The sequence below is a fragment of the Drosophila yakuba genome, chromosome 2R, assembly GCF_016746365.2.
Source record: "Drosophila yakuba strain Tai18E2 chromosome 2R, Prin_Dyak_Tai18E2_2.1, whole genome shotgun sequence".
Lineage (NCBI taxonomy): Eukaryota > Metazoa > Arthropoda > Insecta > Diptera > Drosophilidae > Drosophila > Drosophila yakuba.
In genome coordinates, this window is record NC_052528.2 from 21,367,351 (window position 1) to 21,383,470 (window position 16,120).

At 45.6% G+C, this 16,120-nt stretch overlaps 5 protein-coding genes across 5 annotated transcripts; all 5 read left to right on the top strand.

Moving 5' to 3' along the window:
• Nucleotides 1-2,087: 2,087 nt before the first annotated feature.
• Nucleotides 2,088-4,341, top strand: LOC6531719 (putative inorganic phosphate cotransporter). Its single transcript, XM_002092473.3, has 4 exons — nt 2,088-2,185; nt 2,544-2,680; nt 2,745-3,836; nt 3,902-4,341. Exons 1-4 carry the CDS (start codon nt 2,164-2,166, stop codon nt 4,178-4,180), a joined length of 1,530 nt encoding a protein of 509 aa, XP_002092509.1. The 5' UTR covers nt 2,088-2,163; the 3' UTR covers nt 4,181-4,341.
• A 700-nt stretch (nt 4,342-5,041) lies between these two features.
• LOC6531720 (putative inorganic phosphate cotransporter) lies at nt 5,042-6,912 on the top strand. Its single transcript, XM_002092474.3, has 4 exons — nt 5,042-5,096; nt 5,303-5,439; nt 5,494-6,567; nt 6,619-6,912. The coding sequence occupies exons 1-4, from the start codon at nt 5,075-5,077 to the stop codon at nt 6,826-6,828; spliced, it is 1,443 nt and encodes a 480-aa protein (XP_002092510.3). The 5' UTR covers nt 5,042-5,074; the 3' UTR covers nt 6,829-6,912.
• A 222-nt stretch (nt 6,913-7,134) lies between these two features.
• LOC6531721 (putative inorganic phosphate cotransporter) lies at nt 7,135-9,150 on the top strand. Its single transcript, XM_002092475.3, has 4 exons — nt 7,135-7,224; nt 7,507-7,643; nt 7,699-8,772; nt 8,833-9,150. The coding sequence occupies exons 1-4, from the start codon at nt 7,203-7,205 to the stop codon at nt 9,049-9,051; spliced, it is 1,452 nt and encodes a 483-aa protein (XP_002092511.1). The 5' UTR covers nt 7,135-7,202; the 3' UTR covers nt 9,052-9,150.
• Nucleotides 9,151-9,762: 612 nt separating this feature from the next.
• On the top strand, nt 9,763-11,683 carry LOC6531722 (putative inorganic phosphate cotransporter). The gene is made up of 4 exons (XM_002092476.3): nt 9,763-9,865; nt 10,148-10,284; nt 10,342-11,415; nt 11,478-11,683. The coding sequence occupies exons 1-4, from the start codon at nt 9,844-9,846 to the stop codon at nt 11,664-11,666; spliced, it is 1,422 nt and encodes a 473-aa protein (XP_002092512.1). The 5' UTR covers nt 9,763-9,843; the 3' UTR covers nt 11,667-11,683.
• Nucleotides 11,684-12,760: 1,077 nt separating this feature from the next.
• LOC6531723 (putative inorganic phosphate cotransporter) lies at nt 12,761-15,314 on the top strand. Its single transcript, XM_002092477.4, has 3 exons — nt 12,761-13,383; nt 13,462-14,535; nt 14,613-15,314. Exons 1-3 carry the CDS (start codon nt 13,225-13,227, stop codon nt 14,865-14,867), a joined length of 1,488 nt encoding a protein of 495 aa, XP_002092513.1. The 5' UTR covers nt 12,761-13,224; the 3' UTR covers nt 14,868-15,314.
• Nucleotides 15,315-16,120: the final 806 nt, after the last annotated feature.

Consider the following 16,120-nt stretch of genomic DNA (forward strand, 5'->3'; position numbering starts at 1 on the left):
GCCACTCAACGACAACCTCTTTTAATGGCTCACATTCAAGGACACCGCTCATGGCTCCATTATGCCGCATAGATATTGGGGGATAGAGTTAGATCGCAAGGACATGGACATGGCGAACTATGTGAACCTATGAGATTCCGCTGCGTTTTATCACTTCTCCTCACCCGTTTGGGCCATTATTTATATTGTGCTAAGCACTTTGGTACATCCTAATACCTAAGCCAAACTCCAAACGGGGCCAACACGAAACGAACCAAAGAGAGCAGCCCAAAGACACATGTTGCGGCGACGGCGGCAGGAAGCGGAAGGCGCTGATTGGGGATGGATAGAGGAAAGGCTTCACAAGGACATCGTCGACTGCACTGTGCAAGCGGCGCGGCCAGAGACAGTGGAACGTGTCTAAAAGCCGTGAAAAGTGCACGTAAACCCGCAAATTGCCGCTAATAGAGTGCAAACAGTTCTGAGCAGGATGTTGCCCACGAAAAGGGAAGCTGCAAATCGTGAAAATTCATTTAGAGCCAGGCCAGCGGAAAATAGCATTCGCCTTGAAATGCTTTTGACAGTCGATTAGATGAGCGCCCCAAATTAAAAGTATCCGGCGAATTCCCGGTACTGAAATTTCTTATTAAAATGTGTCATAAGACATTTTATCCCTGTCACAGGAAAACTATTTGGGCGAAAGGTTAAACCGCTTTTTCACCCCGTTAAACGCATTTCGAGAAAATTTTACGCTCGACATACACAAGATGGATTTGGGCAGAAATGTTCGAAGAATTTTCATCATACCCACATGAACGGCAACAAGTTTTGGCCTTGTAAGCAACTTTGGCATTCGACATACATAACTGAAAACTTCAAGCCTGTTGATGAGTTTAGATTTTAACCAAAGTTGGCTAGTTAGCCCACTGGCAATCTTGAAACTTCCTGTCAGTGTTTCCTTGAGTGGAGCACACGCGGCGTATGCGTAACTAATTCAGGTGCTCTCGTGTGGTGAGTTTCCCCCAAAGGATTTCCCCTCTCGAAAATGGAGAATGAGAAAGAAACGGAACTTGCTCTGTTTTCTTTTACTATCTGGGCTTCACAGGAAATGTTAATGTTAGTGTTGAAAAGCTTTATCTTGAAAGAGAGAAAGCCAACAGCTTTGAACTTCAAAGCTTTAATGAACATTCAGCTGGCTTTTAGCGAAGGAATAACAAATTTCCATAAATCAACTTGCAAAAAGCCTCTTTTTTGGAGAAAGCCTTTAAACTTTGCTCAAAGCTTTTTTAGACCTTCTTAAATAATGGTTATAAACTCGGGACTCATGAAGGAGAATCCGATGAAATAGTTCTGGTCTAGAGTCATCATGAGCTTGTCCGTGGGAGTTAAGAACTTATTTTCCTTGTTAAAGATCGGATTAAGCGATATGTATAGTATAGATCAATAAAGTACAAGTATAAAGATACTATACGAGTATATATAGAAATATGCAGATTGGGATTTCCGGCCATGTTCAATTTGTTTTCACAGGTGCTATTCGTTGATCATCAAGTGTGTTCTATAGAAAGGTGTTTCGATAAGGCGCTCGTTCATGGCGCCCAGGTGAAATGAAACACTTTCGCTATCAGTCGAGGTGCTTCACAATTCATATTCTGATTGCACGGGGGGATGGGGTCGAAAGTCTGAAGGATCCCACGGGCAAGCATGATCCAGATACTTGGCATTGGCCGTTGATAAGATATAACTAAAGCCACGGCCACTGAAGAGGCTCAACTGATAACGCCGCCTTGACTGACAACAGTCGGTATGGAAAAATCAATGACGTCTTTAAAGTTCTTAAAGGGGCCCTCCCCATTCAATGCGTATCGCATCCGGATTTCAAGCGTCGTCCCACCCACCGCCGCCACCTACTGACACTATCAGTGGGTGGTGCGTAGTGGAACCCGCCCGCTATCACCATTCCAGTTCAGAATCGCGCTTTCATTGTTGTTCTCTGCCTTATCGATATCGTATTTGCAAAGTGCCCTGATTTGGTGTCCATTAAGCGGGTATCACTTGAAAACTGACGGCGGGTTCGATTAGCTCTTCAATAAAATGGGAGGTGTTAACCGAGCTGGCTGCAGGTTGGGAGTTGAGTTTAATTTCGATCTCTAGCGGGTGTGGTTCAATAAAAGTAGTGCGGATATGACGGCGGAAACGAATACGGGTTAGTAAGGGGTCCTTCAAGGATCTTGTTAGCATCCTTGAAAAAAGGGACTTCAGGGAGCTCGTTAGTTTATGTCTTTATTATGATATTAATATTGGCTGCACTTAAGTTTCTTGCAATACTTAATAATATATAATAGTCTATTTTTATCACCTTTTAAGTGCTTTATTAGATCGTAAAGTCTTTGATTTAAGTGGCTTTTAAGCAGGTGGGCGACTTTCCCAGACAAATATATGGAGGAAGTGAAAAAGAGAACCGCAGAGTGATAAGGATTGTTTTGGACAAAAGAAATTCAGTAGTGGGGAGTTCCAGGCCCACTTAAGGGTGTTACTTATGCGATTTATTTCTACCTAAACAGGTCCGATGATCGGCCAACGTCATTTGCAGACCTTCTTGCTCTTCCTATCGATTGTGGTTAACTATATGGCCAAGTTCAATGCTGGAGTTGCGGTTGTGGCAATGACAAACGCCGATAACGCTAACCCAAACTTTCCAGTAAGTTTAAGAAGGTAACTTTTCGAAACCTCTTTCTTAAACCTCATTTCGTTAATTTATATAGGAGTACGATTGGAACGAAATGGAGCGATCCTACATCCTGTCCAGCTTCTTCTGGGGCTACATAATGACGCAGTTTATGGGCGGATGGCTGTGCCGGCGCTATGGAGCCAGGATCACGATGTTCGTGTCCACCATGGGGTCAGCCCTGCTGGTTGCCCTCATCCCATGGTGCGTGTCCTGGGGCGGCTGGCAAGCGTACTGTGGCATTCGGATGGCCATGGGCCTGTTCCAGGGTTTCCTGTTTCCCTGCATCCACGCCCACCTGGCGAACTGGTGTCCTGTGCAGGAGCGAAACCGATTGGGAGCGCTGGCCAACACGGGTATCGATTGTGGCACCTTGGTGGCCATGTTTGCGAGTGGATTATTGGCTGCCTCCAGCATCGGCTGGCCCGGCATCTTCTACGTGTCCTGCGGAGTGGGCGTTTTGTGGTGCATCCTCTGGTGGATTTTCGGAGCCAACCAACCCAAAGAGTCCAAGTTCATTGGCGAAGCGGAACTGAACTACATTGAGACTTCGATCAACTCCAGTCGCAAGGCGGAGGAGGCAGAGCTCAAGGCCACTGGACCCATTCCGGTGCCATGGAAGGCGATTTGGACATCGGTTCCCTTCTGGGCCTTGATGATCACTAGGTGCTGTCAGTCCTGGGGATATTCCACGCTCCAGACCGAGATGCCAGCCTATATGAACGGTGTCCTTTTGATGGACATGAAGAGCAATGCTCTCTACTCCGCCCTTCCCTATTTCGCATCCTGGATTATGGCCTTTGTGTACCTGATCATCGCGGATATCCTGCTGACCAGGGGCATCATGTCCATCACTGGCATTCGCAAGAGCGTCAATTCGATAGCGTTCTTTGTGCCCGCCGCAGCTCTGATTGGAGTTAGCTTCCTGGACAGTACGCAGAAGACCCTGGCAGTGGTGCTGATGTGCACCAATGTGGGAATCAACGCTGGCTCCACCATTGGTAGCACCATCAACACCATCGACTTGTCACCTAATCACGCCGGCATTCTCATGGGCATTGTAAATACGGCGGCGAACACTGTGCCCATTCTGACGCCTCTTCTCGTGGGAATCATCGTCAAGGATGATGTAAGTATAAATGCGATTCCTCCACAGAGCAAATTAATTAACTTACTAAATCTTTTTGTTAACAGCACGATCGAGAGCAGTGGCAGATTGTGTTCATAATATCCGCCATCATCTTCTGTGTGGGCAACATTGTGTATGTGACCTTTGGTCAGATGGTCAATCAGCCCTGGGATGCACCCGACTTTATGGATAAGCAGCGATCCTCCAATCTTCAAGAGGTGGGACTTTCCAAGGCTCTGGAGGCACAGCAAAGTGAGAAAGTGGAGGAGGCGAAGCGCAAGGAAAGTGAAGCTGCCTTGGAGAAGAATGAATCCAATGAAACTGGGGGTACTATGGAGAACTGAGCAGCAAGGACGAAATTTGATGTCATAGGATAAACAAATAACCTATACCTCGAAACCCCCTAGGTATTTTAGTCACGGCTGGTCCGGCGTAGCTTTAAATAAGTCAATTGTGTTCCCAATGAGTACTTTAAGATGTAAATATAGAAACTATATGTGAAAAATCCCACGACCTTGTCGATTTACCCTACGGAAACGGGCCCACCGTGGCATCATGTCAATTCTTTATCAATGAACACTGATTACTATACGAACTTCGGAGTACTGATCGTAAATAAGCAATTGACGTGTGTATTATGTGAAAATAAGATCGATTGCTTCTCCAATTAATTTGACATGTGTTTCAACTACCAGCAAATTGAAGTTCGATAAGAGGGCAAGTTCGTAGCAAGGCACTGATGATAAGAACGTGGGATTATCGTTGCCAGTGAAAGTATTGCCCAATACCAATAGCAATGACCTTTGAATTGGCTTCCTTCTAAGACACAGTTACAGATACCAGCTAATCAATCTAATGCAAAGTAAAATCCACATTGGGCCAGGTCAGTTTTCAAGATTAAAGCGTTGATTTTGAGTTGGTAATTAAAGTGCGGTTCGCGCTAGGTAGAAGATTTCGTCTATCTGCAAATTAGATTTACTAATCTCGGAATAACAATCGGTCTTCTAATTTTAAACAAGATCCTAATCGCGTGCCACATTATCTTAGGAATCCACATAAACTCTTTGTGTTGATACGCACGCGTTTGAGCCTTATCACAGGATAATCTCGATTAGCTGAAAGTTGATAAACAACTCGTACGATTAAAATCGCCGCAGGGTGCGGTTGACTCGAGTTCAATTCCATTCTATTCTGCCGTTTCGAAAGCAAAGGGTCAACTTTCCATCAGCACTGCAAGGATGACAGCTGAAATAAATACAGGTATGGAAAGAATATATTCCTTTCAATTCGGGTTAGCTCATGCTTTACTAATTGTAAACTGTTCGAAGTGATAGATGGACTTCAATCCATAGTAGTTGGAGGGTGTCCATTATCTAACATACCTTTGACCACTTGGCAAACAGGTGGCCCCATGTGACTTATTATACTTTTTTGCTGACTAGTTACACTTTTCCTAATGATTGCAGGACCTTCACTGGGAATGCGACATGTTCAAACCCTGTTGCTTTTTTTCAACATCACGTGTTTGTACATCGGTCGACTGAATGTCGGAGTATCTGTGGTGGCCATGACGAATGCCGAATCTACTAATCCGAATTTTCCAGTAAGAGTTATAACACAATCTTTACTCAATAACTTTCATCGCGTTCTTTCTCAGGAATACGATTGGACTTTGACCCAGAGGTCGTTCATAATATCTAGCTTCTTCTGGGGATACATCATCACCCAGTTCCTGGGCGGATATCTTTGCAAGCGTTACGGAATCAAGAGTGTCATGTTCTGGGGCTCCTTTGCATCGGGGGTCTGCAGCGCTTTGACTCCCCTCTTCATCGGATTTGGGGAATGGCAAGCCTACTGCGGCATTCGAGTCCTGATGGGCTGTGCCCAGGGCCTGATCTTTCCCTGCATCCATCAGCACCTGGCCAGATGGTCACCGCCCGCGGAGAGGAATCGCCTGGGAGCCCTCAGTCACACAGGAATCGAGTGTGGCAACGTGTGTGCCATGTTCCTCAGTGGAATGATAGCCAAAAGCGCCATTGGCTGGCCAGGAATATCGTATGTCTCCGCGGGATTGGCCTTCGCCTGGTGTGCCTTATGGTTCGTCTTCGCTGCCAACAATGCAGTGGAATCTCGTTTCATAGGCGAGGCAGAGCTGCACTATATCGAATCATCACTAAAGCACAGTGAGGACTATCACAAGACAGTCATTCCAGTGCCCTGGATGGCGATTTTGACCTCCGCACCGTTCTTTGCCCTCATGGTAGCGCGTTGCTGCGAGTCCTGGGGTCTGAGTACCCTGCAAGGCCAGATCCCAACCTATATGAATGGGGTTCTTGATATGGACATGAAAAGCAATGCATTCTTTTCGGCGTTACCATTCTTGGCCATGTGGATTATGTCGTATGTGTACCTGATAGCCGCCGATGTTCTTCTGGCCGGAAAAAGGCTTAGTTTGACGGCCCTCAGAAAGACCTTCAACTCGTTGGCCTTCTGGATTCCTTGTGCGACTTTGATTGGAATCGGATTTTTGGATAAGGAGCAGAAGAACCTGGCCATTGCTTTAATGACCATTAGTGTCGGATTCAATAGTGGAGCAACTATTGGTTCCTCCTTGAACACCATAGATCTATCCCCGAATCATGCGAGTATTCTAATGGGAATCGTGAATACGGCTGCAAATGTTGTGCCTATAGTAACCCCTCTGATGGTTGCGGTTATTGTTCATGAAGATGTAAGTTTTACAATAATGATAATAATCATTATATACTGCTTTTTGTTTCAGAAAAACCGTGGTGAGTGGCAGATAGTGTTTATGATCGCGGCTGTACTTTTCTTCATCGGAAACTGCGTGTTCCTGTATTTTGGATCGGCTGTTTCCCAGCCCTGGGATGCTGAAGATTACCTCACAGCTAAGGTACCAGACCAAGATATAACTCCAGTTATCCAAGCTGCTAAAGGTATTGATGGCCCTCCCAAGAAGTCCTTGATGTAGATGTCGCCATAGACTCATTTAAGACTCATTTGAGACTCAGGTGTACATATGTAGATAATATATAAAATAATGAAATCAAAATAACAATAATTCTTATTGTTCAAGTTTATTATTTTGCTACTATTTACATATAATCGCTTTTAGATAGGAGCAACAATTATTTAATAACGCTTGTTAATTGAATAGTTAAATTCGCACGCTGCCTGACCTTATCACTGAACGTCTTATCAGATAAGCCCAATTCAGCTTATCGGCCAACTCAATTTTTATTTTAATCCATTCCATGTTCGTGGGCTCTTTCACTCAACTTCCCACAGTGATTGCGATCGGTTGTTTGAAAGAAGTGGGGAAGTATTTTGTTGACCAAATCGAAAATGACGGCCGAGACGAACAAAGGTATGTGTGTGTGTGAGGAAATCCTTCGGTTCGGATAAGAGTTTGTGAATGAGATGACACCCCACGAACTTGGCACAATTCAAAAACCATTCACGGATTAGACCTTGCACCCCATTTAGCCCGTCTGAAAAACTTCTGGGCTTTCCGCACGCGCATTGTGTATCATAAATTGTTCAAATAATGGCGCGATAACGAAGTCTCAAGAGCAATTCAGATTTATTTGCCCAACTGGTTGTAGACGGGAAGTAGCAGCGATAATACCAGTTCGTTATCTTATTGCAGGACCTGTTCTGGGAATGCGGCATGTCCAGGCCCTTCTGATCTTCCTCAACATAACCACTGTATTCATAGGCCGCCTGAATGTAGGTGTGTCTGTGGTGGCGATGACCAATGCGGAAACCACGAACCCGGACTTTCCGGTAAGAATAGAGTTCCATCAAGAAAATACCCCGTTTTCATTAGCGTATCTCCTAGGAATACAACTGGACGGAGGCGGAGAAGTCGTACATCTTCTCCAGTTTCTTTTGGGGCTACATCTTAACCCAGTTCATGGGCGGCTATTTGTGCAAGCGGTATGGAGTCAAGAGTGTGATGTTTTGGGGTGTCTTCGGATCAGGTGTCTGCAGTGCCTTGACTCCACTCTTCATCGGATTTGGCGAATGGCAAGCCTACTGTGGCATTCGAGTGCTCATGGGATTGGCCCAGGGAGTGGTTTTCCCCTGCATTCATCAGCACCTGGCCAAGTGGTCGCCTCCGGCGGAAAGAAATCGGTTGGGGGGTCTCAGTCACACTGGAATGGAGTGCGGCAATGTGAGTGCGATGTTCCTCAGTGGAATGATAGCCAAAAGCGCCATTGGCTGGCCAGGAATATCGTATGTCTCCGCGGGATTGGCCTTCGCCTGGTGTGCCTTATGGTTCGTCTTCGCTGCCAACAATGCAGTGGAATCTCGTTTCATAGGCGAGGCAGAGCTGCACTATATCGAATCATCACTGAAGCACAGTGAGGACTATCACAAGACCGTCATTCCTATTCCCTGGATGGAGATTTTTACCTCTGTACCATTTCTTGCTCTAGCGGTTGTGCGATGTTGCGAGATGTGGGGTCTGAGTACCCTGCAGGCCCAAATCCCGACGTATATGAATGGTGTTCTTGATATGGACATGAAAAGCAATGCATTCTTTTCGGCGTTACCATTCTTGGCCATGTGGATTATGTCGTATGTGTACCTGATAGCCGCCGATGTTCTTCTGGCCGGAAAAAGGCTTAGTTTAACGGCCCTCAGAAAGACCTTTAACTCGTTGTCCTTCTGGATTCCTTGTGCAACTTTAATTGGAATCGGTTTTCTGGATCAAGAGCAGAAGAACCTGGCCATTGCTTTAATGACCATAGGTGTCGGTTTCAACAGTGGAGCAACAATCGGTTCCTCCTTGAACACTATAGATCTATCCCCGAATCATGCGAGTATTCTTATGGGAATCGTGAATACGGCTGTGACTGTAGTGCCTATGGTCACTCCTCTGGTTGTTGGAGTTATTGTCCATGACGACGTAAGTTTTGCGTTTAAAGGTTTATCATAATAGTATAATAATATACTGTTTTTTTTTCAGAAAAACCGCGGAGAGTGGCAGATAGTGTTTATGATTGCCGCAGTACTTTTCTTCGTCGGAAACTGCGTGTTCTTGTATTTTGGAACGGCTGTTTCACAGCCCTGGGATGCTGAAGACTACCTCACAGCTAAGGAACCAGATCTAGCTATACCTCCAGTTATCCATGAAGTTATCCATGATAAAGGCAGTGAAGACCCTTCCAAGAAGTCCTTGATGTAGAAGTCGATAGCATTTAAGACTCCAGTAAACATAGAGACGATTGAGACTAACAAAACAATTAAAATAATTGAGATTATTATTAAATTTAATTCTACTTAATTTTAAATCAGTTAGTTTCGTTTCTTCATTAAGCGCAAACATTTGTTTTGCTTGAGTTAAACAATTTTCAGCGAATTTTCCTTATCAAAAATCGCCAGAAGTTAACAAAGTGGTTTGCTGTGGCCATAAATCACTTAATTGCGGCGCCGTCAACTATTTAATGGCAGGAACTACTCTTGATAGTACCAATTGATTTGGTAAACCTGTAAGGGAAATACCACACCTTCAGGAACTACTGTTCCTAAACTTTGTAGTTGATTTTATTCATAAGGGAATAAAGGTTAGACCTTGGCTACGTTCTGTGCAAAGTTCCCTGAAGGTCGAATGGCCATATTCTTCTTTGTGGCATAGATCACCGAATTAAGATAGAATCCTTATGGTGATTGTAAAAACAAAGATTTTTCTAATGACTTTATTAAGTTATTACCTACATTCCAATTATTAGCATAATGGCGCTTTTCAAAAGCTGCAACCTTCAGTTTATAGCGCTTGTTAATTGAATTGGTGAATTCGCCCGCTGTTTGACCTTATCACTTGACGTGGTATCAGATAAGCCAAATTTGGCTTATCGACCAATTCAATTTGGATTTAAATCCATTCCATGTTCGTGGGCTCTTTCACTCAACTTCCCACAGTGATTGCGATCGGTTGTTTAAAAAGAAGTGAGGAAGTATTTTGTTGACCAAATCGAAAATGACGGCCGAGACGAACAAAGGTATGTGTGTGTGTGAGGAAATCCTTCGGTTCGGATAAGAGTTTGTGAATGAGATGACACCCCACGAACTTGGCACAATTCAAAAACCATTCACAAATTAGACCTTGCACCCCATTTAGCCCGTCTGAAAAACTTCTGGGCTTTCCGCACGCGCATTGAGTGTCATAAATTGTTCAAGTAATGGCGCGATAACGAAGTCTCAAGAGCAATTCAGATTTATTTGCCCAACTGGTTGTAGACGGGAAGTAGCAGCGATAATACCAGTTCGTTATCTAATTGCAGGACCTGCTTTGGGGATGCGGCATGTCCAGGCCCTACTCATCTTCCTCAACATAACCACTGTATTCATAGGCCGCCTTAATGTGGGTGTGTCTGTGGTGGCGATGACCAATGCGGAAACCACGAACCCGGATTTTCCGGTACGAATAGGGTTTCTACCATGATAATAAGGATTAACTCATTAGCTTCCCTTCTAGGAATACGACTGGACGGAGGCGGAGAAGTCGTACATACTGTCCAGTTTCTTTTGGGGCTACATATTGACCCAATTCCTAGGAGGTTATCTCTGCAAGAGCTTTGGAGTCAAGAATGTGATGTTTTGGGGTGTCTTCGGATCAGGTGTCTGCAGTGCCTTGACCCCGCTCTTCATCGGATTTGGCGAATGGCAGGCCTACTGCGGCATTCGAGTGCTCATGGGATTGGCCCAGGGAGTGGTTTTCCCCTGCATTCATCAGCACCTGGCCAAATGGTCACCGCCGGCGGAAAGGAATCGGTTGGGAGCTCTTAGTCACACAGGAATCGAGTGCGGCAATGTGAGTGCCATGTTCCTCAGCGGAATGATAGCCAAGAGCTCGCTGGGATGGCCTGGAATCTCATATGTTTCGGCTGGAATAGCCTTCTTCTGGTGTGCATTATGGTTCGTCTTTGCAGCCAACCATCCCACGGAATCTCGTTTCATTGGAGAGCAAGAACTGCAGTATATTGAGTCGTCCCTAAAGCAGAATGAGTCATACCACGTTACTGTTATCCCCATTCCCTGGAAGGCAATTTGGACATCCGCACCATTCCTGGCCCTGCTCATAGTCCGATGCGCTGAGAACTGGGGATTGAGCACTCTGCAGGCGGAGATCCCATCCTACATGAACGGGGTCCTCGACATGGACATGAAGAGCAATGCGTTCTTCTCGGCACTCCCATTCCTGGCCATGTGGTGCATGTCGTACATTTACCTAATCACAGCCGAAGTGCTTTTGGGCAGAAACTCGGTTTCCTTGACGGTTTTGAGGAAGACCTACAACTCGATTGCCTTCTGGATTCCTGCTGCCACCTTGGTGGGCATTGGCTTCCTGGACAAGGATCAAAAGAACTTTGCGATCGCCTTGATGACCATTAGTGTGGGCGTGAATAGTGCTCAAACCATTGGCAGTGTTCTGAACACCATTGATCTATCGAAAAACCATGCCAGCATTCTAATGGGAATCGTAAATACAGCGGCGAATATTGTGCCCATAGCCACTCCTTTGGTGGTTGGCTGGATTGTGGAGGAAAATGTGAGTGCTGGCAGAAGTTGGTTAATAGTGAAGGTATTTAATTGCTTTTTGAATTCTTTCAGTCTGATCGCTCACAATGGCAGATCGTATTCATCATTGCCTCCGTATTCTTCTTTGTGGGCAACTGCATTTACTTAGCGTTTGGCACGGCTGAAACTCAGCCCTGGGATGCCGAGGACTATCTCCAGTTGAAGAACCCGGAACTCGCCAATGAACCGTACAAAGAAACGAAAATTCCAAAGAGCAATTAAATAGTAATATTATTTAATTTCTAACACGCGTTTATTTTTTATACCAGTCAGGGTAGAATTATGTTGAAAATCGAATTAACATACTAATATTTGGGTTATATATGCTCACTTTAGTTGTCTACAAATCACAACAGCAAGTACTAGCAATGGCAGAAGATAGCAAACGATTGTTGTATCTTTAATTGGCTCTCCAATTGAGTACTACATCACTTAATGTTTTTAATTATAAGTTCGCAGTCTCAAGAGCTAGTCAGCTTTTGGTTTTTCAACAATATAGTTTAGTTACCGCCGCATGTATTCTGAATTGTACAGCACTTGTTTCTGCATTTGGTTTTTAAGATGACGTTTCCAAAGATCTACAAATAGTATCTTCGTCAGTGATAATAAATTGGCAATGCCCACAGTATCACAGAATGATGGGAAAATGTCATTCCTGGCCACACCCTTGTGCTATCTCTTAAAAGAATCATTCAAGGCGTGGCCCACATGGCTCCCATTCAGAGTAAGTTACTCATAGCGCAGAATGAATGGAAGCCCAATTTTTCATTCTTTTACTAAGAACCTTTCAAAGCTCTGGTGTCCCTGTGCAGATTACCAAAGCTCTTGAGGTAATCTCAAATGGAGTCTACTTAGCTTTGGCTCATAACACACACTCAAGCAGGGGGAATCACTCGAGATTGTGGTGGCCAGCTGATGAACTGGCTGAGATTAGGGTTTTCTTTAAATTAGCAAAGTTCAATAAATTGACAGAAACATAATAAATACTTTGGCCGTGTGGCGCGGTACAGTATCGATTAGTTGATAATTTATTTAACTGGTAGCATCGCTTATCAGCTCTGCGTTCCATTGTTTCGTCCAGATTGCAGCCATAAAGAATACTATTCCAAAAAATAAATAAACTCATTCATTTATGGCGGCTCTTTCGATTAACTCTAGTGCCGAGCAGAGTTGCCTCTTTCCGCTTTCCGTTTTAAGCTTTTGGTGGATCGGATTTACTTATTCCACCGCTTCACGCCAGGCGAGCAAAAACTTTTGTTGATAATCGTGTCATAAATCTTTTGGGCAAATAAACACGTCTCTGGCCAAAGTGGAGTGTTGGGTGGGAATGGCAGTGGTAGTGGGAGTGTGTACTTTTTTAGCCACACCACTTTGTGTAAATCCATCAATATTTACTGATAATACGTAGGAACATATGCATATGCTTTCTCAGCCCGCCAGCGAGTCGTACTAGTAAGTACAATGGCTTCGCTACGTCAGTCGGCTTCTGGATCGAGGAGTTGCGTCAAAGTGTCTCCGATCGTCGATCTTGTTTGTCGCCGAACCATCTCTCTGTGGGGACTTCACCTGCGAATCCCCGGACCTAGAGATACACTATAGTATGTGCGTGAATGATATCGCCGAGCGAGTCGGCCCAAGCTTTCAAAGCTTTCCGCTGTCGTATAAATGTTGGCAATACAAGGGCGACTGGGCTTAGAACCATTCCGCCAATCTAGCAGTGCAGACCTCGGCAACGAATCCGAAGAGCAGAAAGTGTTCCCACTGGACTAACTTGGCGATCATGACCCACAAGCCGTGCAAGGGCCCACGTCTGGGCGTGCGGCATCTGCAGTCGTTCCTGCTCTTCCTCGGCCTCACCGTGATGCACATCGCCCGGCTGAATGTGAGTGTGGCCATTGTGGCCATGACAAATGCGGCCACCACGAATCCCAATTTTCCGGTAAGTTTCAAGTGATATTACCAAACTGCACAAGGCACAAGCTGACGTGGCCACTTTCCCTCCAACAAAACCTCGCAGGAGTACGAATGGACGTTGAAACAAAAGTCGTATATACTCTCCAGTTTCTACTGGGGCTACATCCTGACCCTGTGTCCTGGCAGCTTCCTGTGCCGTCGCTACGGCGCCAAAGTGGTCCTCTTTGTGGCCAGTTGTGGCACTGCCGTCTTCAGTCTGATGACCCCGTGGTGCATCACCTGGGGCGGCTGGCAGGTGTTCTGCGCCATCCGCATTCTGCAGGGCTTGTTCCAGGGCGTGATCTTTCCCTGCGTCACGGAGCACCTGGCCATGTGGTCGCCACCGGAGGAGAGGAATCGCCTGGGCGCCTTCAGCTACACGGGCACGGATTGCGGCACTGTGCTGGCCATGTTCATAAGTGGCATGATTGCCAAGGGCGCAATGGGCTGGCCGGGCATATCCTATGTGTCCGGAGCCCTCTGCGCCGCCTGGTGCTTCCTCTGGCTGATCTTCGCCTCCAACAATGCCACCGAGTCCCGATTCATTGGCGAGGCCGAGTGCAAGTACATCGAATCCTCGCTGGAGCACAATGAGGACTTCCACGATCGCACCATACCCATACCCTGGAAGGCGATCTGGACTTCTGTGCCCTTCCTGGCCCTGCTGGTAACCCGGTGCGCAGAGACCTACGGACTGAGCACCCTACAGGCGGAGATTCCCTCCTACATGAACGGTGTCCTCAACATGGAGATCCAGAGCAACGCAGTCTTCTCATCGCTGCCCTTCCTGGCCATGTGGCTGCTGTCCTATGTCTATCTGATTGCCGCCGATGTGCTGCTCAAGAAGAAGATCCTTTCGCTGACCTCCGTGCGTAAGCTGTTCAACACGCTCTCCTTTTGGATACCGGCCGCCGCCCTGATCGGCATTGGATTCCTCAGCGAGGAGAACAAGAATCTGGCCATTGTGCTGATGACCGTCTCGGTGGGTGTGAACAGTGGAGCCACCATCGGTAGCTCCCTGAACTCCATCGATCTGTCGCCCAATCACGCTGGCATATTGATTGGCTTGAGCAATACGGTGGCGAACGTTATACCCATCCTCACACCACTGATTGCGGGTGAGATCGTGGCTGATAAGGTGAGTCAGGCGTCGAAAAAGAATGATGGAAAATCCCAGATCGAAAACAATAATAAATATATTTCCCAATATCGCAGCACAATCGCGGCCAGTGGCAGATCGTCTTTGGACTGGCAGCTGTCATATTCTTCATGGGCAATATGGTCTTCATCATCTGGGGAACGGCCAAGGCGCAGCCCTGGGATGCAGATGACTTCCTGAAGCCCAAGGACGCGGAGTCCGCTTGCCAAAAGTCCAAGTCCATTGGCGCAGAGGTCGCGCCGCCCATCGATCCCGTCCTGGAGCAGCAAATCAGTTGGCCGGAGCGGTATACGGCCAAAGCCATCGAGTGATTTGTGGCGGAAGTGTCCGCTCGGCGAGAACAATTGCTTTTGTTAATCAGTATTAACCATAAGTAGGCTGTAATTTATATTTATTCTATTTATAAGGCGTGACCGTAGCACGAGGCTTAAGTAAATTATTTTCAATTGAATCGCATTGTTGTTACCAATCGCTTGTGATTTCGGCACTCGAATCAAGGAAGAGCCCCGATAGGCCAGCGCAATCTAATCAGTTAATTTATCTCATAAATGTATATAAGTACCTTATTTATATTGAATTGCTGCCCATGCGACCAATTGTCAATGGCTGAAGCTAATTCTGAGTACTTTGCACTGCCTCACTTTCTCGACGGGGTTCAAAGAAAACATTTGCCACAGCTGTTTGTGAATGTATAATACTCGTGTGATCAAAATTGTGATACTTTTGTTAGAAATAAACTGTTGACTTGTTTCTCCGTTCTTTGTACTGAGCTCTATTTGAACTATATAGCTAAAGTTGGCTAAGAATCATGTCTCAATTGAGTGAGACACATGGTGTGTTTAGGGTTTGTATGCTCTCCATAAGACCAGCCTCTTTTTAGATCTGTACATTTAAACTGCGTATATTCCTCTGCTGGCTGCTGACTGCGATCTTATCACAATATATTTTTATAATATATATTGTTATTCTAGCTTATTATTATATTTAACCCACTGTTTGATATTGGCACCTGGGACTTTTCGGTTGTGCCAGTTCAGCAAACCCTTGAGATCTTTTGTGAAAGCCCTGTAATAAACTAGTCATTTAGTGTGTAGTATGTGGTAGTCATCTAACTCGAAGTGGTGGAATCCCTGTCTGAGACCAGCCCACTTAAGTTGGGTAAGGTCTCCTGTTCTTATCTTATCAGCTGCTAATTCGCATATAATTATCGCCTAACGATCGCTTTGCCATTTGATAAAAAAAAGGCAGTCTAGTGCCCGGAACCAAGTGATTGTAATTGGCACTGGCGATTGATATAAAGTGTCTAGCTGACTGCCGGCGGTTTATTTAGCCTCTGATAAGAGCAAACGATTCGCAACCGTCATTGTTATTGTTTGTATTTGCACACAACTATTGCTCCCACGAGGCTGTGAATTATTGGGTCAGCATTTTAACTGGCTTGGCTTTCCATTCGGCCGTAAAACTGTCAATCAACCATTGTGATTGACTACCGCTTATGAGATGAGCAGCTTCAACTCGAATATTACGTTATGTGATTTGTTTTCTTTTCTAAGCTATCCTATAT

What these genes read in the sequence shown, in the direction of transcription:
- LOC6531719 (XM_002092473.3), top strand. Translation starts at nt 2,164, where the DNA reads ATGACGGCGGAAACGAATACGG. An exon ending in ACGCTAACCCAAACTTTCCA is followed by an intron (nt 2,681 to 2,744) that starts GTAAGTTTAAGA and finishes TAATTTATATAG; the next exon opens with GAGTACGATTGGAACGAAAT. An exon ending in GAATCATCGTCAAGGATGAT is followed by an intron (nt 3,837 to 3,901) that starts GTAAGTATAAAT and finishes TTTTGTTAACAG; the next exon opens with CACGATCGAGAGCAGTGGCA.
- LOC6531722 (XM_002092476.3), top strand. Translation starts at nt 9,844, where the DNA reads ATGACGGCCGAGACGAACAAAG. An exon ending in GACGGCCGAGACGAACAAAG is followed by an intron (nt 9,866 to 10,147) that starts GTATGTGTGTGT and finishes ATCTAATTGCAG; the next exon opens with GACCTGCTTTGGGGATGCGG. An exon ending in CCACGAACCCGGATTTTCCG is followed by an intron (nt 10,285 to 10,341) that starts GTACGAATAGGG and finishes CTTCCCTTCTAG; the next exon opens with GAATACGACTGGACGGAGGC.
- LOC6531721 (XM_002092475.3), top strand. Translation starts at nt 7,203, where the DNA reads ATGACGGCCGAGACGAACAAAG. An exon ending in GACGGCCGAGACGAACAAAG is followed by an intron (nt 7,225 to 7,506) that starts GTATGTGTGTGT and finishes ATCTTATTGCAG; the next exon opens with GACCTGTTCTGGGAATGCGG. An exon ending in GAGTTATTGTCCATGACGAC is followed by an intron (nt 8,773 to 8,832) that starts GTAAGTTTTGCG and finishes TTTTTTTTTCAG; the next exon opens with AAAAACCGCGGAGAGTGGCA.
- LOC6531723 (XM_002092477.4), top strand. Translation starts at nt 13,225, where the DNA reads ATGACCCACAAGCCGTGCAAGGGCCCACGTCTGGGCGTGCGGCATCTG. An exon ending in CCACGAATCCCAATTTTCCG is followed by an intron (nt 13,384 to 13,461) that starts GTAAGTTTCAAG and finishes AAAACCTCGCAG; the next exon opens with GAGTACGAATGGACGTTGAA. An exon ending in GTGAGATCGTGGCTGATAAG is followed by an intron (nt 14,536 to 14,612) that starts GTGAGTCAGGCG and finishes CCAATATCGCAG; the next exon opens with CACAATCGCGGCCAGTGGCA.
- LOC6531720 (XM_002092474.3), top strand. Translation starts at nt 5,075, where the DNA reads ATGACAGCTGAAATAAATACAG. An exon ending in CTACTAATCCGAATTTTCCA is followed by an intron (nt 5,440 to 5,493) that starts GTAAGAGTTATA and finishes GTTCTTTCTCAG; the next exon opens with GAATACGATTGGACTTTGAC. An exon ending in CGGTTATTGTTCATGAAGAT is followed by an intron (nt 6,568 to 6,618) that starts GTAAGTTTTACA and finishes TTTTTGTTTCAG; the next exon opens with AAAAACCGTGGTGAGTGGCA.